At 40.6% G+C, this 22087-nt stretch overlaps 1 protein-coding gene across 2 annotated transcripts in view; it reads left to right on the top strand.

Moving 5' to 3' along the window:
• KANSL1L (KAT8 regulatory NSL complex subunit 1 like) overlaps positions 1–22087 on the top strand; it is a 100491-nt gene that overhangs the window by 33877 nt on the left and 44527 nt on the right. For both annotated transcript variants that reach the window (XM_045031985.1, XM_045031984.1), the window contains exons 3-6: positions 907–1048; positions 5322–5519; positions 8410–8531; positions 20370–20574. In XM_045031985.1, the coding sequence (XP_044887920.1) occupies positions 907–1048; positions 5322–5519; positions 8410–8531; positions 20370–20574 (667 nt within the window). The remainder of the gene's footprint in view (positions 1–906; positions 1049–5321; positions 5520–8409; positions 8532–20369; positions 20575–22087) is intronic.

The following is a 22087-nucleotide window of genomic DNA, read 5'->3' as shown; positions in this document are numbered from 1 at the left end:
GGCATACTTTGTACAAAACATATAATTATATGACAGTGGTGAATATGGGGGTTCCAGGGTGTTGCTTTGAGGCACAGAGTACCACAAAAGTTACGTGTTGAAATACTGTTTTTTGTGACCCTGTGATTCAAATATATTTGAATGTTAAAATAACTCTTTGAGGGGTGAAGTACCATATGTGATCTATTTACTTAATGGGCACATTGACAAAAATTCATTGACACCAGGGATGAACTTGGCTTAATAATATCAAGAGGTCTATTTAGAACTCTACTAGTCATTACATAAAATAAACAGATACATATCACATTGTACAAGTAGGTAATTTAACAGTCCTGGAGAGGAATTTTTTAAAACCTAACACTTGAATCACACAAATCTGTAATTGTGCTCATAAAATTGGTTAAAAAAATAAAATAAACCTAACCTACTGTACAGTTACAGCTTTGAGTAGCATGACATATATAATTGCTAACTGTTGAGTCGTGCCTTATTAGAATAGAATTGTCAGTGAGATGACATCCATGGAGGCTTGTGCAAGTCATCAGTATGTCTTGACAGAAATAGAAGTCTTTTGGGTTTTGCTAGTAGATTTATTGGAATTCTTTTAAAATCTTTAAATGATCTAGTTTAGTAGTTACTCTTGCTTTTGGCTTTGGAATATATAAGAGAAAAACAGCTTTTTATAGGAAAGTTGCAATAGCTATTGAATGATGAATATAACGTTGGTTGCAAGAAACTTGTACCAGTTCTTAATTAAGGAAATGAGATGTTGATGTTGTATTGTGTTAACCTAATTAGATGTCCTCTGAAGGCAAGTGAGATGCTTGCAGCAGCTGAAAGTGCATTTGTTAAAATGTGCTTGTCTGTATTCTTGGACTAACCAGTATTTCATCTTCTTCACAGCAACTATAGCTCTGAATGGAAGTGGCTTGTAGACCGAGCTAAAGTTGGCTGCCGTTGGACATGGCTTCAAGCCCAGATTTCGGAGCTAGAATACAAAATCCAACAACTAACTGACCTTCACAGGCAGATACGTGCCACCAAGGTATTGTCTCTGTGCTCATAAGTGGGCTCTTCAAATAATCCATGGACAGTGTCTCCAGTAATTTTTCTTTTTCTTTTTTTTTTAACAATTCTGGTATCCAAGCAAAAAATTACAAAGGTTAATGAGAAGATGTCAGAAACAAGAAGTATGGTGATCTAGAGGGCATGAGCACAGGGTTGGGAGTCAGGACTCCTGAGTTCCAATCCCTGCTCTGTCACTGATTCACTGTGGCTTTAGGAAAGTGACTTTAGTTTCCCTATCTATAAAAAAGAAACAATTTTTTGTGCCTACTATATAAAAATATTTTGAGGACTAATAAGTTAATGTTTGTACAGTACAGTGCTTTGAATATGTCAAATGCTAATTATAATTAAAATTACAGTATGATATCAACTGTTTTGTTTGCACAGGTTTAAAATAAAAAGTACGGAAGTCAAGATTGCTAAACTCTGATAATGTTTTAGGAATGTTATGCTAAATCACGCTATTCTTAGCACTTCAGTTCTGTAGGCCAGCCAACTCATTCCCTGCATAGGAAGCCAAAAACTCTGCAAGTTCCTGCTCACTAATTGTTCCTGTTGTAGTGGTGGTGGTAGAAATGGTTTCTAGAGCTTGCCTTGCCCCTCTCTGTCTGTGGAACTCTCAAGGAGGTCCACCCATGGAACTCTTGAAATCCATGTAGTGCCTATATGGATGTCCTCTGTCTCTGCACCCCTTCACACCCCACACCTATCAGCATGACTGTGGGAGTTGGACAGAAATATGCAACATGGCAGTGACTAAGAGCCAGTATTCTTAGTCATGTGTTTCCTTAGTGGTAGGAGGTATGTTGCCATGTATCCCATCCCCATCCTTTCTGAGAGGATAATGCTGCAGAAGTGATACTTCCTCCCTCACATCTGGGTTGGTCTCCTCAGATTGGAATGTCTCTGTGCTTCTGCAAGTGGAGGGGATGATTTGGCTCTATATTTTTAATCACATACTTTGCAGTTTTTCATCCCTTTATCAACAGTGTTGTTCAGTCTTTGGCTTTGTATCACTTAGTGAATGTCGATATCTGTTTGCTTTTCCATTTAGATTGTTTATCCTGTTCAGTTTTTAAAAATAATTTGGGATTTGATTTGTATAGTTTGAATATTGTACCAAGGCAGTAGCTATGAAAAGGCTTGAAAGCTGACAAACTCTTTCTTTTCAGTCTGGCTGACAGGTAGTACACTTAGCGCACAAATTCTAATGCTAAATTTTAAATTTTAAGATTTGGGATTTTTTAAAATATGAAACAAATGTGAGTTTACAGTGTTTTGGGGAGGTGAAACACCTAGTTTGAACACTAAACTAGAGTGGGTATGGGGGAGATCCCACTCTGTTGGCATCCAGGGGTACCAGGCGAGAGCAAACCCTCTTCCCTACCCATATGCATTCAGAGGAGGAAGAGCACGGCTCTAGGGAGCCGAGAGACTCTTCTCATTGGAAAACAGTCACCCAGAAAACATCAGTGGAAAACCAAAAACTGCTCTGTTGCCAAAAACTAAATGCTTTGGTTTTCAAGTTCTCAGTTTTTTGGTTTTGGGGTTGGCTTTTTTTTTGACCAACAAAAAACCCAAACATTTTCCTTTTTATTGTATTTTTCTGTGGCAACTCTCTCACTTCCATTTTCCAACCATTTCTGCTTACAGTTCCCCTGACTACAGGCCAGCCTCCTCTCCTTACCCTCCCGCCTTCTCTCCATTCCTCTTCCCCTTTCCTTTTTGTTTCTCCTAACCCTCCCCTGTTAATGTCTCTAATCCCTTCCTTTTTTAGTCTCTTGTTTCTGTTAACTCCTTTCCTTTCTTCTTTCCCCTTCCCGCCTCCAGTTGTGCAATATACTAATTAAAAAAAACTTCAATGAAAAACAGTTTTTAAAAAATGGACTTTTGCCTGCATCATGTGGCTTGTGTGTTCTTTCCCTTTCATTCCCTCTTTTTGAATGTCGTGTTTAGATTGTAAATTCTTCAGGGCAGGGACTGTGTCTTCCTTTTTGTTTGTAGAGTATCTACTACAACTGAATCATGCTTTGTGCCTTTTTGAGTACCACACAAAACAAGTAATAATTAAGCTACATACTAGAAAATCAAGGGAAGCTTGCCATAGCAAATATCAAAGTAGGCTCAAACTACGTATTTTTCTCTTGTTCTAAAAGTCTTTTGTTGACGTGAATGGCAAAGAGACATGATTACCTTACAAAATGCAATGAAAAGGATTTGAATTTTCTTTTTCATCCACCCCGAACCAAGGTCTGTGACTGTCAGCTTGCATTAGAGAGATTCAAGGCTGGCAGATCCTTCCTTTTGACCTAAGAGAAGGATTAGAAGAAACTGGATTTCCCTGATCACAAGGCCTAGTTTTCAGCTGCTCTGACTGTGTGGACCTCAAATTATCATATGATAATGTTTGGGATAAGCGTTAGTCACACCTGGACCATCTCCTGATAATTAGCACAGAGAAACCAGAGCCAGCCTGATGGAGGGCCAGTATGTCTGAGAACCTTTCCATTCAGTGGACATGTAGGTCATGGGGTGAGGTATAGCTCAGTGGTTTGAGCATTGGCCTGCTAAACCCGGGGTTGTGAGTTCAATCCTTGAGGGGGCCATTTAGGGATCTGGGGCAAAAATCTGTCAGGGACAGTACTTGGTCCTCCTGTGAAGGCAGGGGACTGGACTCAATGACCTTAAAGGTCCCTTCCAGTTCTATGAGATAGATATATCTTCATATAATTACCACACCTAGGTTCACTGCAGCAGTTCTTCAGTTTTTTACTTTGCTCTTGGGTGTACAACTTGCTGTTTAGTTTGAACAGTGGAGAGATTCAAGAAGACAAGGGCATCTCCATGTTGCTTATCTCCCTCCCAGTTTTCCATCTAAAAAAATAATCCATATTCTAGATTCTAGGGCTAGTTGCCACTGAGGCAGGACTCAAGGTGTCATTGTGATGTTGGGGAGGACTATCCAATAAAATCACAAACATGGAAGCATCACAGGAGCCTCAGCAAAGGCAGAGACCATATTCCTATTGGGTATTAGAAGTTATAGAGGCTTCTTGATTGAGTTCCACACCATACCATTCCTTCTTCCTCCATAACTTTTAAGTGAGTGCACTGATTAGAAACCAAAACATGAGAAGATGAAGTGGGAAGATCCCATTCTTTCATCGCTGAATAGTAGCTCTGATTTATATTTGGATAACTCTAAGTACCAGATTTATGCTCCCAGCTAATGCCACCAAATTACAAGTTTCTGTACACTTTGCTAAATGGAGAAGAAACACGTAAGTTCAGGCTAATGGCAGTTTAGCATGACCAGTTGAGGAAATAGGTTTGGTTGTCTCAAAGCTCTGTTTTGGTTTTTGTTTTATTTTACTATATGCTATAATGTCTCTGACTTTGCAGTTTCTTATTTTAGGAAACTGATTTGAATGCTTTTGACACTTTATTTTTGTAATATTTCTTGTGGAGAACAAAGTAGAGTGTATTTTTTTTGTGTTTTTGTTTTTTTTTAAAAACATCTGGTGTTCATTACTATGAAAGGCGATATTTATCTTTTTAAACTATTTATACTCCAGATGAGATACTGCAAAAATACATTGAGGCTGATATCTTATTCCTGCAGATGGCCTTGAAGAACAATGGGATTCATAGAAAAATACTTTATATAGGGTTGTTGCCTCCATAAATACAAAACCAAGAAAATATATAACTCCAAAAAAACAATTTATCTTGAATTATGATGAAAGGCTGTTTGTGGTGTTTCATGCTTTGATGGATTAGGCAGAGAAACCTTGACATTTTGTGTGGGTGGGTGGGGGGGAGGGAGGGAACATTTTAAGGACTTTCAGAGTAAACCTCTGAGCTGTAAAGATGTTAACTAACTTGGAAATCAAAGGCTGGATTTTTTTTTTCTACAAAGAGGAAATCATCGTAAAACATTAGGCAAAGGATCACATACTTGATTATATCAAGTATGGATTTCTAATTTGAATTTTGGCACAGGCTCTGAAACAGTCCTATGACACTTTGTAGGTTTAGTGCTGCTAAGGAAAGAAATGAATGTTACAGCTTTACTATCGCTTAAATGCATTAAGTATTTATTTACATATTGTGTGTACTGAGCATACTCAAAACTGTTCCAAAGAGTTGCTGTGGGCTTAAGAGGTATGCTCCAGGTTGACTGCCACTTGAAAATGATTTAGGATGGTTAATTTGTTGTCCACCAACTGTTTTCAATTGCTGTTGTCTAGGGGATGGTGATCTTAGAAGAATTCCCACTTCCCAAAGACGTTTTGAAGAAGCAAACACAATTGACAAACCCAGAAGCTTTATTAAACACCACAGGGAATTCTCAAGCTACCCTTGAGAGACAGGATTTTTTGCCGGAACACGATTTTGAAATGTCACCAAGCAGCCCTACTTTACTTTTACGAAACATAGAAAAACAGGTAAAGTAAAATAAGAACTGAGTGTCAAATGGAGCCAAGTGACCTATTACAGAATTAGGGCAAGCTATGCAGTATTTATTCACAGAACCGTAAAGATATTTCACATTCCTAACAGTGGTTGCTGATGAATTTAAGATCTTAAATAAATAAATTGGTCACTAGGTTTACGAATTAACTTTTCATTACTAAAGTGTCTATAATTCTGTTTTGATTTAATCAAAGTGGCCATCTCTTGCTTCAGAGAAATAAACAGCAGCTCTAACAGTTTCCCATGTAACTTCTTGTCCATAACAATTTAGTTTAGTGCATTTTTGCTACTCTTTCTCATTTCACAAAATTGTAGTCCTGTAAATGAGTGCAACTTTTCTGTGAAAGTATGTTAAATTTAAAAATAAAAACACCTTTGTTAACCTTCTCTCCCTAACTAATATAGGGCCAATTCTGTGAAAAGTTACATCTCTGTAACCCCACTAACTTCTGTGGCATAGGCATTGCTGAGAACAGAATTTTGATGCATAGTGTCTCAAATATTAATTTCCAAGTTGGATTCTAGGAAATATGCTGTAGACGCTAGAAGGTTTTCCTTTCCCTACAAAGTATGCAATTAAAGATAAAGATATAAGGGGAACATGTTGGTGAACCAACTATAGGAAACTTGTTAGGATAATGTGGAGTAAAACTTGCCTTTTTATTATGTCAAACAAAGAAAATATAAGATTGATCATACATTTAGATACATCTCTGGGAAATCTAGTAAACTTTTTAAAAGTCAGCTTAAACGTAGTTTCAGGTACTACATCTGCTCCATACTGCCTCTGCCAAGTGTTTGTGACTTTATGATAACATTTTCCTATTTTTAAAATGTTTCCTCTGAAAGATGTTTTATGTGAAAGAGGAAACAATGAAACACACAGTAAACTGGAGGGTATTTTTTAGAATGTCCCCTCTTAACCTGCTTACTTGGAGCATTCAACATGCAGTTCTTTGCAAAACACCTTTAAAGCTATTAAAGTTAAAGTAACACTTGAGGTTTTTTGAGGTGCCAAAAGACAGCTTTAAGAGTGTGCTGTCATCTGAAAAATGACTGAAATTATGGTCTTCCTTATTTATTGACTTGCAAATTCCGTGTTAGATTTGCTCACATTATAAATAAAATGGTAGTTTATCTAACTGCCAGCCCTGTAAATCAACCTACATCCGGAGACAAGCTTGTGGGTTTTTTTCTTTCACATATCACCAACAATAAAGATGCTGTAAGTCAGGGGTGGGCAAACTTTTTGGCCCAAGGGCCACATCGGGGTTGCAAAATGGTGTGGAGGGCCGGGTAGAGAAGGCTGTGCCTCCCCAAACAGCCTGGCCCCTGCCCCCTATCTACCCCCTCCCACTTCCTGCCTCCTGACTGCCCCCCTCAGAACTCCCAACCCATCCAACCCCCCCCATACACACACATTCCTTGTTCCCTAACCGCCCCTCCCCCGCAACACCATCCCCACCCCCGACAGGCCCCCTGGGACTCCCACCCACTATCCAACCCCCCCTCCCCTCCCAGTCCTCTGACCGCCCCCTTCTGTGACCTCCCCCAACTGCCTCCCGGGACCCTGCACCCTATCCAACCTCCCCTGTCCCTTGACTGCCCCCTCCAGGGATCCCCTGCCCCTAACCACCCCACTGGGACCTCACCCCCTATCCAACCCCCTCCACCCAGCCCCTTTCGGAATGTGGCCCTGTGAACATGGCCGGAGGACTCAGGAGGAGCAGGGACAGCCGCACAGCCGGAGAGAAGTGGCAGTTTCCCCTTTTAAGTGACACTTCTCTGTCCGGCTGCGCGGCCGCCCGGTGCTCCTCCTGAGTCCTTCGGCCTGTGTTTGCAGTGCTCCTGCCGCCCGCACCTCCCGCCTGCTCCCCTGAGGCTGCGGGTGAGCCTCCCTCCCTGCTCTCCCCTGCAGGCTAAATTTAAAGTCAGAGTAACTATTAAGGTTTGACATTTAAAACACAAAAACGTTGTGAAATGTTATCTGGACTCTGTCCACAATTCATCACTTTACAAGAAGGAATTCTTAGTCTTAAAGAATTAACTGCATCTGTGTGTCACACAAATCTTGAAGTCAAGGTTTTTTATATGGGGTCTTGCAGTGTAGTTTTGAACATACTGTTAAGTAAGAATAAAGGTATGGATTTATATCCGTTCTAGCATCCTCTTGTTTCCATTAGCTCTGACTGTACCTAAACTGGTCACTATTCTACCTCGTCTCAACCAAAGTGAGCAACTAAGAGGATTCTTTAAATGACCAAACAATTTTGTTTTATCAACCAACAGAACATACAATAAAAAGTAGGCAGCCAGTTTTTTTTTTTCTCTTCAGTCAATCTTGAAGCCCAGTTCAAAAGTCATGAACTGCAGCTGTATCATCCAGGGCTTTGGAGCGGAGCCTGGAGCTGAAGCGCGGAGCAGCTCTGGAGCAGTGGAGCTGCAGGTTTTTGCCTGGAGCTGGAGCAGAGCCGGAGCACAGCTCCATAGCCCTGGTATCATCAGCGGCAAAGTTTCTTCTGCCATTATTAATCATAATTATCATTATGTAAGTTAAAATGTGTTCTGCGGGTTACTTAAAAGTTCAGGTTCAAGGTTTTTTTTCTTAAATAAATTGCTCTAAAAATATCTAAACTGTGTCCTTGGCAGTGGTTCAACAAGAGTCTAACAAACATAATGTATTGTTTTTTAAAGTTCAAAATAGGACTTGTGAAATAACAAGCATTTTGATATGTACAGAAATCTTGTGTTTACTTGTTCATCATGGAGAAAACTAGATCAAGAATACTAAATGGGGGTGAGGGGACACATTTTAGATTGATGCTTGGTGTGAATGAAAAGTTTGGCTACTGTGTTTTTCAGAGTGCTCAGCTGAGTGAAATCATCAATAATCTAATTGCTCCACTCAATCTGTCCCCTACATCCTCTCCTCTCTCTTCCAAGTCCTGTAAGCAGAAACAACTGGTCAATGGCATATCTCTCAGGTAGGTGACAGTGTGGTGTAATTTTCGTTTCTTGAGGACAGGCTAGTACTGTAACCTCAGCAGGTTTTTTTTTGTAATGTTAAGTCAGTCAAAACTAGTAATTTTACAGTAATAAATATGAAAAAGAGAGAACGTTTGCTTCTAAACTTAATTAAAGGTAGCAGCTTTGCTTTTGACATTAAAATATTTTATCAGTTTTGTTCCTGAGGTTGCCATAAATTCCACAAGCTATTGCACACATGTGAAATCTTCGTATGACAAACACAGCTGTGAAGTGGGGTAAAAAAAACACAGTAGGTAAGATCATTCATCATTGCAGACTTAAAATTGTATTTATTGTGCCAGAATGAACTCTTCTGATGACAGTGATGTACCGCATATACTCTCATAAGCCGAATATTTTTTGGTAAAAAAGTGATGCATCAAAGAGCAGGAGTTGGCTTATAAATGGGTCTACCCCAAAATTTGATGATATTAAACTCTATGGCAGGGATCGGTGACCTTTAGCACACGGCTTGCCAGGGTAAGCACCCTGGTGAGCCGGGCTGGTTTGTTTACCTGCCGCATCTGCAGGTTTGGCCAGTTGCGGCTCCCATGGGGCACGGTTCATCGCTCCAGGCCAATGGGGGTGGTGGGAAACGGCGCGGGCCGAGGGATGTTCGGCCGCGGTTCGCCATTTCCAGCCACAGTGAGCTGAGGGGCATCATGCCTGCAGATGCTCCAAGTAAACAAAATGTCCCGACCCACCAGCGGCTTACCCTGACAGGCTGGGAGCCAAAGTTTTCCAACCCCTGAAATATATGGTCGGCTTATGAAAGTGTCATACAATTTTTGCTATTATTACTTATCCATCTTGTGGTGTCGGCTTATAAACAAACGGGCTAATGAACGAGTATATACGGTAATTGATTAGACTTTGGAGTATGTTGTCTGGAATAGTTCTGTTTTATGTGATGACTTTCTTTTTTTAACAATGAAAACACTTCTTTAATAAGAAAAAACATTAAGGTATCACAATCGTATATTGCAAACATTCAGTGATTGATTTCTCTTTTTGACAATTTACTTTCCTGCATGATTATAGCATATTACTTTGTGAAATGAATAGCAGAAAAAGTTGGTCAATGATGTCATTTTGCACTTGTTTACAAGTTGCATCTTGAAAGATGCAAGATCTTACAAGTTGCATCTAAAATACTAATAAACATTAGTACTAATAAACATTAGCTTCAGAACAAAATTGAGGTAAGTAGTATCTTTATTTTGCAAAAAATGTAAGCACAGAGGTTGTGTGATCTTGAAAGATTAGTAGTCTGCTTTTGCTGAGCTGCTGAATACGCACAACTGCTGTTGATATCAGTGGGAGAAGAGACTACTTGCCATCTGTGGAAAATCAGGCCCCTTGTGACTCCCCTAAAGTCACAGAGGATGTTTATGGCAAAGTTTGGCGCAGAAGAGGTTTCCGGACTCCTTATCCTGTGCCTTAACGTCTGAAATCACAATATTATGGTTATCTTTGATTTGTTTATTCAAATTTATTTCTAGAAATATTTTTCGGAACTATCTTTTTAAAATGAGATCTGTCAAATTTTAAACTATACTTGCAGGGGAGGGAGGAGAAATTCCTTGCCTTCTGCTGTATGCTACTCTTCTAGTATAGTCTTGCTATAGCCCAAAAGATGTAAACTTGGGGTGGGGGTGGGGGGGCACTGTTGTGTACTTGCTATAGGGTTTCTAGGTTTTTGATTGTTTGCAAGTAATGTAAGAAACTTTCAACATGTTTAACTGAGGTTTGAAATAGAAAGTGGGAACAGGAAATATTGTGGAAAGTGATATATAGTGGAAGGGAGAATTTGGTTTATTTGTGCTGTCTGATTTTTAGTAGAACTATGTTAAGGGGTTGTTTTTTCTTGTATGAACACTCTATGTGCCTCCAACAAATACAAGTGTCTCTTGTTTTATCAATCTAAATAAATGAATCACTGACACAGTAGATTTGGAGTATTTTTCAAAACAGTGAGTCCTTTTTTCAGCGTGGAGGCAGGCATTGTTTTCTGGAGAAGCATTTTCTACTTGTCAGAGGAAGAGGGTGGAATAAGAGGGCTGCAAAGCAGTGAAATACTACTAGTAGAGAGCAGTCCATACAAACTAAATTGAACACATTAAAAAGCAAACATTGGAGCTTCTGAATTCCTGTCTCCTACCCAAGCCACTTGTGTTGGTCAGATTGACTTTTAATTCACTGGGGGCAAAATGTTCTGCCTTGAACCAAGGCTTTTGCCAGTGCACAGAGTGGTAGCACAGAGTGGTAACCCCTGTGAGCTCCCTTGGCTGCAGGAGGGTTTGGTTGGTAGGTCCACCTAGGGTGTGTCTACATTGCAGCTGGGAGCGAGCCGCCCAGCCCAGGTAGACAGACTCACTCTAGTAGTGTGGCCATTGTGGTCCAGGCTGGATCTCAAGTCTGTCTACCTGGGCTGGAACGATCACTCCTCTAACGTTTGATTCAGTGGCCCCATTCCCCCTCCATTCCCCCCGTTATGGTGCATAGGCAGCATTTGCAGAATGGTGGTGGTTGCAAACCCTCTGTATAGCTTCCCTGTATCCTTCCTTCCCATTAGAACAAAAACTTACTGTTTAACTATGAACAAAGCCATCTGTGTCTGAAGAGAGGGTAAGATTTGCCTTCTGAGTTGTACCCAGCTCATTAACATTAAAGAGGTAACCTTGCTGAGGAAAACCTTGCATGAGAATGAGCCTTGCTTTTGGCGTATTCCAACTTTGCTTAATGCAGCTCCCGACATCATATCCTTTTGCCAGCAGGTGGAAAGAGTAAACAAAGAGAAATTCATTGTAACCTCCCCCTGTAAATGAAGTTGTGAGGACTGAACGCACACACTCTTGACAGATCCCCACTGTTGGGAGCATGCATCTTAACTCCTCTTTGTCTAGCAAACAATGACAGTTGGGCTTGCACATGTGGCATGCACCCCTCCATGGATCCAAACTGGGAAAAGGTATATAAAGGATCTAGTCTCCAACTGCTCTCAATTCTTTTTCCTGGCAGTAAGCACTGGAGTCTCTGCATGGTTATTCATCCTGACTGCACTGCAGACAGCCCATTTTTCTAAATGCTTCTATTTATTTGATAGGTTATAATTAAACAACATTTAAAATTGATTAGTAGGTTGGTGCTTGGCTTAAGACAGCTAGGTCTGTGTCAGTCATTGCACTATTCCAGATTGGTGTTTGTCCGTGTGATGTGTGGTTCTGATCTGGATATCATCCATTTCCTGTTCTAGAATAGTCATTGTCAATTCTATTACTTCTTGTTTTGTGGTGTCCTACAATATTTTGACGCAGATGGTGTGCATCATGAGAAAATGTCTAGATCAGGGGTAGGCAACCTATGGCATGTGTGCCGAAGGCAGCATGCGAGCTGATTTTCAGTGGCACTCACACTGCCCGGGTCCTGGCCAGCAGTCCAGGGGGCTCTGCATTTTAGTTTAATTTTAAATGAAGCTTCTTAAACATTTTAAAAACCTTATTTACTTTACATACAACAATCGTTTAGTTATATATTATAGACGTAGAGAAAGAGAGCTTCTAAAAATATTAACATGTATTACCAGCATGCAAAACCTTACATTAGAGTGAGTAAATGAAGACTCGGCACACTACTTCTGAAAGGTTGCCGACCCCTGGTCTAGATGGACCAGCACACCAAATGCCTTCAGAGCCTGAGGAGGGAACAATCTAAAGAACAGACACCATGATCTGATCCTTCATCAGATCTGAAGCATAGGAAGAAGTCAGATGACCTCTTATCTGCAAACAGACCCTCCTCAATCTTTCTCTCTTCCACCCTTAAGAAATAACAACATGGATCTGGGCAGTTGTCCAGTGCAAACTGATCCTTCACTTAGTCACTTCTCCAAGGCTTCTTGCCTTTAACTAATGACTCCAGAGTGTTTTCACTCTCATTATTTTCTAATCTCAAATTAAACCAGGTAAGTCTTAAAACTTTATTATAATGGAGAGCCCAGATCAAAATCATGTGGAAATTCAGGTTTTGTGTGGTTAAGCTGGCTGCTGTTACTCCTTCTATAAATTGTCAAGATTGATTCTAAGCTCTTGACAGAAATATGTTCTTATACATTTCAGTCAGGGCTAAACATAGGAAGTACCTTGGATTCTGGATAGGCACACAATCCTTGTGCTTCAGTGTGGTCCTCAAGTCTTCATCAAATGCCTCATGGTGATCGTGGCCCATCTAAGGTGCCCAGGGATACGGATAACCACAAATCTCTTGTTTGTCAAGGCCCAGTCTCCTCATTGAGTTTCTTCCTAAAAACATAAGAATAGCAATACTGGATCAGACCAGTGGTGCTCCTAGCCCAGTATCCTGTTTTCTGACAGTAGTCAATGCCAGATACTTCAGAGAGATTGAACAGAACAGAGACTTGGGACACCCAGAGCATGGGGTTGCATCTCTGACCATCTTGGCTATTCTCCATTAACTTATCTAATTTTTTTTAACCCAGTTATACTTTTGGCCTTCACAGCATCCCCTGGCAACGAGTTCCACAGGTTGACTTTGTGTTGTGTGAAGTACTACTTCCTTATGTTTTGTTTTAAACCTGCTGCCTGTTAATTTCATTGGGTGACACCTGGTTCTTGTGTTATAGGAAGAGGTAAGTAACACTTTCTCCACACAATTCATGATTTTATAGACCTCGGTCATATCTCCCCTCAGTCATCTCTTTTCCAAGCTGAATAGTCCTAGTCTTTTTTAATCTCTCTTCATATGGAAGCTGTTCTATATCCCTAATCATTTTTGTTCCCCTTCTCTGTATTTTTTCTAATTCTTTTTTAAGATGAGGTGACCAGAACTGCACACAGTATTCAAGGTGTTGGTGTACAGTGGGTTTATATAGTGGCATTATGATATTGCTGTCTTATTATCTATCCCTTTCCTAATGGTGCCTAGCATAGGTTTTTTTGGCTGCTGCTACAAATTGAGCAGATGTTTTCATCTGCTATCCATAGTGACGCTGAGATCTCTTTCTTGAGTGGTAGTACGAGCAAAGGCACAAAGCACCGTTTTTGACCCCGGAACGAAGGGCATAGTCGCCCAATGAAGTTGGGGTGGGCCCCAAGTGGGCCGAGGGGGAACTAACTACACTAACGCTAATAACTAACTATACAAGAAAAACAAAGAGAAATAGTGAACTGTACAGGAATGGATGAGAACACTCTTGTAGACAAACTACGAGCACAGAGGAACAAGGATTCTGACTCTAACAATGCAGTGGTAAGAGGGAACCAAAGGGGCGCAACCCTGCACGTCCTCATATAACCTTGCCTGGAGCACGACGTAACGTACTACACACATGCAGGTCAATGGACACTGCTGCAGAAATCTTCCAGAGCATGGCGCACATGCGCACCCATGATTGGAATACATATAGGGACCATCACTCAAAGAAGAATAACTAATATAGACTCTCTTGTTTTGTATGTATAGTTGAGATTATGTTTTCCAACGTGCACTACTTTACACTTAACATTGAATTTCATCTGCCATTTTGTTGCCCAGTCACTCAGTTCTGTGAGATCCCTTGTAACTCGTAGCAGTCTGCTTTGGACTTAACTATCTTCAGTAATTTTGTATCGTCCGCAAACTTTGCCACCACAATGTTTTCCCCCCTTTTTCCAGATTATTTATTAAATATGCTGAACAGCATTGGTCCCAATACAGATTCTAGTGGGACCCGGCTATTTAACTCTCTCCATTGTGAAAACTGAGCATTTATTCCTACTGTTTTGTTCCTGTCTTTTTAACCAATTACTCATGAGAGGACCTTCCCTCTTATCCCATGACTCCTTACTTTGCTTAAGAGCCTATAGTGAGGGACCTTGTCAAAGACTTTTTGAAAGTCCACGTACATTATATCTACTGGAGCACCCTTATCCACATGTTTGTTGATCTCCTCAAGGAATCATAATGGCACTGAAGTAATTGCGAGGATCACCTCTGGAGCCTTCTTTAAAAATTGGTGTCACATTAGCCAACTGTTGTTTGTCTGGTACAGCAGCTGATTTAAGTGATAGGTTACATACCAGTTCTACCATTTCATATTTGAGTTCCTTCAGAACTCTTGGGTGAATACCATCTGGTCCTGGGTGACTTACTACTGCTAAATTTAATTCCAAAACCTTCTCTATCTACACCTGAATCTGGGACAGCTCTCTGTATTTGTCACCTAAAAAGAATGGCTCCGGTGTGGGAATCTCCCTCACATCCTCTGCAGTGAAGACCAATGCAAAAGAATTCATTTAGTTCCTCCACAGTGGCCTTTGCTTCCCTGATTGCTCCTTTAGCACCTCGACCATCCAGTGGCTGCACGGATTGTTTGGCATTCTTCCTGCTTCTGATGTTCTTACATTTGTTTTTGCTGTTTTAATTTTTTTGTCTTTTGCTAGCTGCTTGTCTAATTCTTGTTTGGCCTTTTTATACGTTTACACTTGACTTCCCAGAATTTATGCTCTTTTCTATTTTTCTAAGTAGGATTTGACTTTCAATTTTAAAAAGATATCTTTTTGTCTCTTTTAAAAAAAAAAAAGTTAAACTCTGTTTAGCCATGGTGGCATTTGTTTGGCCCTCCTCGGGGTTTGTTTTATATTTATTTATATTTTTATATATATAATATAAAATATACACACACACACTCTCCCACAGTCTCCCGAGGATGTTAAATTTAATTACGTTATGGTCGCTATTGTTGAGCAGTTCAGCTGTATTAACCTCTTGGACCAGATCCTGTAGTCCATTTAGGACTAAATCAAGAATCGCTTCTCCTTGTTGGGAGAATTTCCAATTCATTTTGCATAGAACTTTTCCTTCACTATAGACATAGAGACTAACTTTCGTAGGAGCAGCTGTCAACTTTATCGTGTTGGCTGCTTTCCTACCAGGAGAGAGACATTCAAAAATACATAGCTTCAACAAAGGCACGAAAATAACCTTTTGAGTCTTCTGGGCTTATGGCCTCCTGCATATACGTGAGTCTGTTTCTGTTACTGAGAATGTGGGCTCTGAAATCCTGGCTAAGCATCAGTTTCAGAACAGGAAAAGGCAATCTACTAGCACTGCTGAGAGTGCCACAGCAAATTCAAGAATTCCACATCTGGTGGTGGTTAACTTCCAATATCCTCTTGTAGCGTCTCATTTTGACAGCCATCTGAATTTCCGTTTATAGGAATGGATGCCTCAAACCTGGGTTGGGGAGTCCATCTGGGCGACTTTGTCAGGGAAACCAGACTGTGTATTGGATCCCCGAACAGTACTACTGGTGCTGAGACCTTTATTTTCTTGTCCCAAGAATTTGTGAGAAAGCATAGCCACAGGTGTTACTTCAGTGGATATGGGGAGATGGGTTCTCACAACAAATTTTTTGGTGGCTGCTCTGACAATTTTTCCTAAAATATTTAATTAACTTTAGAAAAAAGAAATAAATATCGCTGTAGACATGTCCAAATCATTTTAATTTGTTTATAGAGAGTTTTTTTGAAGACTCAATAAACATAATGTACAGTTGTCTCTGTTCTTTATTTAGGGTGACCATATTTCCCTATGCTGAATACAGGACACCTGGTAAAATTACTAACATTCAAGTGAGTTTAACGGCAATCAGTCAGAACTATGCAGTGCAGCCGTTCAAATTAACATCCAGTTGGTTTTTTTTGTTTTGTTTTTTAAGATATGCTAGCTAGTAAGTCTGTTGCTGTGAAAAGTGATATATGTATGTTTAATATCATTTTTTCACAGCAGACTTACTCAGCTGGGGCAAGCCTGGGGACAAATTAGGCCCTGGATGGGGAGGTGGGTAGGGAGGCAGCAGGGGCAATGGGGGAAAGGGATGAGGGGCTGGGGGATTGGGGAGGGCAATGGGGTGTAAGCCTGGGACCAGAGTCCCCTGCTGTATAACTGGGGGCCGGGGCCAGGGCCTAAGCCCACCGCTGGGGGATGGAGCCTGCTGCTGCATGGCCACGGTCCGGGGCTGGAAGAGGCAGCGGGGGTCAGGAGCGATGCAGAGTGGTGGTGGTTAGTCTGGGGCTGGAGCCCCAGGCTAGATCCCAAACCCCCATGGCCAGGGGATGGAACCTGCCGCCACATGGCCGAAGCCCAGGACCAGAGGTAGCAGCGGCGGCTGGGATTAGGGAGGCAGAATTTGCAAGGACCAGGGAGCTGGGCTTGGCAGCAGGGCTTCTTACTGAGTTATTGACTGTGCTGCCCAGTTCCCAAGTCCCAGCCCATCTTCCCTATTTCTTGGACCTCTCCTCCTACTCCTTACTCATTTCCACAATTAGTTCTGTTTTTATTAATGATACTATTAATAACAATAAAAGAGAAAAAAGAAACTTAAAAATAAAGTTCAATGTGTAAGACCTTCACTGTGGAGTGGAGTTTGGGACTTGGACAAATGGGAAGGGGTCCATAGAACGAGGCTGCTGCTTTAGGCTCTGGGACCAGACAACCAGGCTTAGCAGGAAGGCTCGGTACCATGGGCCTCTGCCACCATCCCAGCTCCCCAGCTGTGTAGTAGGACTCTGTAGCTCCTCCCATTAATGCCCAGCTTGTCTGTCCAAATACACTCCTATACGGCTCAACCTTTAAACTCTGATAATTATCAATGTTAGAAAATGTCACTCTTTTAAAATGGCATGGGGAATGGGAGTTAGGGAACATCAAGAGGAGACGTTAAGGGGAGGAATGGAAGAGAAGAGCTTGTGACCATGAACATGGAGAAGGAGCAAGAGTCCACAGGGCAAGGAGAATTCAAGGGTTGGTGAGGTATGGAAGTGAACATGGGATAGTGTGTAGTAGGGGATATAATACTCTAGGAGGTAGAGATATGGGCTACAGGGGATAAGCAGGATCCCAGAAGTCAGCCACCTCTGTCCAGGAAACTGGATGTTCGTCATGTCATGAGAGATCAGACTGTATAAAGTAGTGACATTTTTTGTGTGTAGAAAAACTATTTTAAATGAATTTGTATAGGCTTTAAAAGAAGTGCTTGTGTGTTTGGGCTTGTGAAAATAATGTGACTGCAGATGGAGGGGAAAAGTCATTTAAAAAAAGAAATCAATGTTTAAAATAACTTTATAATTTTTTGTTAATATGTGGCACAGGGTGTACAGAATACATGATAGTGTTGGATGGTATAAAGATTTTATTAGCATTTGGTATTGTCTGCTTAACCCGTTGACTTAATCACTGATGAGTAAAGTGGTCATTGTGACTCATGCCAAAAAATACTCTTCATGCCATACCAAGTCATGTATGTGTATTATAGTATACATTTTTATATTGCAATCATTTTATATATATATAATGAAATGTCTTGTAGGCAGACAGTCCTATTTTGTAGGGCCCTGTTTTGCAGCTTAGAACTAGTTGTCAGAAAAGATTAATTGTTGGTGGTGTAATGAGCTCATTTCTATTGTTTTATTGCCTGTTATCACTTAACAGTTGTATAAGCAATCTGTGATTTGTGGATTTTATCAAACAAGATGATAAAATATAACAGGAGTTGGTGCAGACAGATTACCTATTATGAAATCAGGGCGTGAATATCTCATCTGCTGACATTTCTTAGGCAATTCAGTGTTTTGTTGTTTGTGGCCTTTGATGTTGTAAAAATAACATGCACTTGAATGCTTTTTGTAGCGAGCCTTTAACTTTGCAGGCAGATGTTGCTACAGCAACAAAATAAAGCAGGATACTATAAAAGTTAAATGCACTCTTATTGATTCATTCACATCCAAGTGGAGGGTATTTTGGATTCTTATACTGCATTGAAATTGGTCTGATGAGGCAAACCAGCTCTAACTTAGTAACACAAATTTAGCTGCTTTCAGTCATATCTGCTATCGTATATGGGTGCTTGTACTATTTTTGGCTTTTTATTACTTTCTCACAGTATCGTTTTTGTTCCTTTTTAAAATACTGCATGCTAATGAGTGTTGGTTTATAAGCAGCGTGCATGTGATTCAAGTTTAGCGAGATGTTTACGCTTGGAGAAATCCACATGTGATAGAGGTTAGGTGTTACAACTTGGCCCAGTACCTCTCTGAATTGACGCTATCCTCTTGTGAGGGGACTTAATTGTTGGGTCCCATGTGCTTCAAAACCAACTGGGTCTGGGCAGAGTCTAATAACTCTGTCTGTAAGGCACATTCCCAGGCTTAGAGCTTGTGCCTGGGCCTTTCCTTGGGGGATGGGACTCTGCAGTCCAGCTACCCAAGCCCCTGAAACCAGTGCTTCAGAGCCTCCCACTTACACATGCTGCTCCTAGGCTGAGGGCTCTCTGGGCTTGAATTTTAACCCAGGCAGTACCTGGTAACAAAGCAAGGAATATAGGTTTAGCAGTAGAATTTCTTATCCAGAGTGATTATTATTAAAAGCAATGCGCACCCTATCCTGGTCTGATCTGGCCTCCTCAGGGACTTGGGAGTCCAGGGTTTGTCTGTGTTCAGACTGGGTGGAGTCCCACTTGTTTTTTTGTGTGTGTGTGTGTGTGTCTCTCTCTCTCTCTCTCTCGCCTATAAATGCTCCTCAGAATAGAATAGCATTTCTGTCTCCTTACCATGTGCTCTACTGCAGCAGTTCTCAAACTCTGGGTTGGGACTCCAAAATTGGTCGCGACCCTGTTTTAATGGGGTCACCAGGGGTGGCATTAGACTTGCTAGGTCACAGGGCCAAAGCCCAAGCCCCACTGCCTGGGGCTGAAGCCCAAGCCCAAGGGCTTCAGCCCTGGGTGACGGGACTCAGGTTTGGCCCCCCTCACCTGGAGCGGCAGGGCTGAGACTTCGGTTCCCCCTCCTGGGTCATGTAGTAATTTTCATTGTCAGAAGGGGGTTGCAGTGCAGTGAAATTTGAGAACCCCTGGCTCTACTGGAAGACTGCAGCCTCCCTCCCCTAGTCATGCTCATGCCGCTGTGTAGAAAAAACATTATTCATTTGAGGGTGGGAAGCAGCAGTTGAGACACAATCAAATCCAGTGGCTCCAGATTGCTGATAGCTTCTCAGCATAGTCCTTCAGTCAGATGTCAAATACCTTTCCTGGGCTGGGCTGCTGTGTAGAATGCAATTCCTTGGGCTTGTCTAAGGCAAGATTAGACATGTGTTGAACACACAATACAAAATAGAGTTTATAATTTTGATACAAATGTGTCAAACTAGGCTGATGACTGAATGAACCTTGGTTTATAGTATTTTTTTTCTATTTAGTTACATTCGCCAAATAATTTAAATTAATTTAAGTAGCCATGCTACAGTGAGACAAGATAATAGGCCTGGTCCTTCCGTTACTTATGCCAGTGTAATTCCATTTACTTCATTGGAATGTGGATAAATAGGGAAATGTCATGAATGGAGGTATAGAGTTCTTAGCTTTAAGGGTAAAATGCATAACTGAGTTGGTGTAGTTACTCTAAAAGCAAGTATTATAATTCCAGGAACTTTATGTATTCTCAACCTTCACTCAGGTTTCGTCTGGGAATAGAAAAGAAAATGTGAACAAAATAGATACAGAATTCTTTATAGTGTCACAAAAGGAATTCATAATGTTAATAAACCAATGACAAACTTCGTATGCCACCAGTTGTGATTTCTTGAAGTAGTGTGTTAAAACACAAGTGTTAATTGTGGGTGCCTCTAGAATTATGGAGCTAATACTCTTGAGTATGTAAATCTACTAGCTGTGAGAGGTTGTCTTTATATATTGAGCATTCTTGACCTTTTTGACTGATTTCAGTGTTTTCATGGCATTTCAGAGCTTCAGACAACAGAGAGGAAATGTCCTCTTCTAGTAGCCAGTTGCTTGATCATCAACACATCAAAAAAAGAAGAAAAGACAGGGCAAGGCTGAGATCTCCATCTGTAACTATCATGAGCACATCTGCCCGAACAAGGCCACTTCAGAGTTTCCAGAAGAGGAAACTATACAGAATGAACAGCGCATGTTATTGGAATCAACAGGTAGAGCTGTCTCCTCTCCTTTAGAAGACAAAAGCAAAGATTCCAGCTGGCAGTGTCTGTATGTGTCAGTCTGCTATAACGGTATTACATGCTGCTGTTTTGATTGTTCAGTACATTCAGACTGCATGCAGTACATGTGACAGGAGTTTAGCTGTGTCAGCACGAGTTCACAGTTAAGGAGTAGAATTTAAAGATTGCTCAGAATCCTGCTTTATCAAATTAATGCATTTGTTTTACAGTTACCTTTAAATTCATTTTACAGTCGAGGGTGGGGTGATTTAATGATTTTTTTTAAGGAGACTTTACTGCTGAGGAAACAAGCTACAACATAAATCTGCTAGCTGTTTGCTTAGAGCATTTGTTTAACTAAAGAAAGTTTACACAGCTGGTAGTGCATTATTGTGTGGGAAATTAAACTGCTATATCTTAATCTTGTTTCCGTTTTTGCCATTCCCAACCAGCTCTGCTCACTTCTTCATAGCATTAGTACTGCCTTAAAACTGTCTGTTATAAATTAAGATTTTGTCCATTACAAAGAAACTGAATTGAATTAAATACTTAATGTGGAAAAATCTATTTTAGACTGCTACTTGTGTAAGACAAATGCTGTTTGTAGCCATTTCCACTATACCAAGAATACACCAAGATTCCAAATGTTATGAATACTGAGTGAGTTTGCCACTTGCTCCTAAAGGGCCGAATTACCTGCCTTTTTCCAAATTAGTTGTAAGGTTGTTATTAAAGCAGCATTAATCCCAAGGGATTTTGATGCTTTGCACGACCTTTCTGTACCTTTTAGAAACTGTATTGTAGTGGTGCTTTTGCATCACGATAACACAGCCTGTTAGCGTTTCCATTCTAAAGTTGGATTGGCATTATAGGCGAGAAGGGCATTAGTGAACTAGGATTTTGGAAGGTACAATTTTTTTCTCTCACTAGTTTTTTGTGTGTTCATATGTTTATACTAACTTTAAATTTGTTTTGATTTTTAATTGCTTCCAGTAGCATGTCATCGTTAATCCCATAAATCAAATTTTATGAGAGCCTCTGAAAATAGGAAATACAATGAATATGTGAAAGTTATAACGGCAGTACTCTCAGCCCCTTAGGGAAAAGTATTATAAACGCTCTGGGTGAAATCTTGACCTCATTGAAGTCAATGTCAAAGTTCCCTTTAATATCATTGAGCCAGGATTTTACCATATGAATAGATAAGCAAGACTTTTTGAATCTGAATATGATCAGATATTCACAGATAGTGTGGTTAAGCCATTGCCAATAAGAAACAAGATTTCAAGTTTATTATACAGTGTATTCTCCTTAGATTAATAAAAAGATCTCCACCTCTCTGCAGCAAAAAGGTCCAGATTTACAAAGTTATTTAGATTCAGAGTAGTAGCCATGTTAGTCTGTATCCGCAAAAAGAACAGGAGTACTTGTGGCTCGTTAGAGACTAACACATTTATTTGAGCATAAGCTTTCGTGGGCTACAGCCCACTTCATTGGATGCATG

This window comes from Mauremys mutica, chromosome 10 (assembly GCF_020497125.1).
Source record: "Mauremys mutica isolate MM-2020 ecotype Southern chromosome 10, ASM2049712v1, whole genome shotgun sequence".
NCBI lineage: Eukaryota > Metazoa > Chordata > Testudines > Geoemydidae > Mauremys > Mauremys mutica.
Note: the sequence above shows the minus strand (reverse complement) of the source record. Positions and strands in the feature narration are given on the sequence as shown.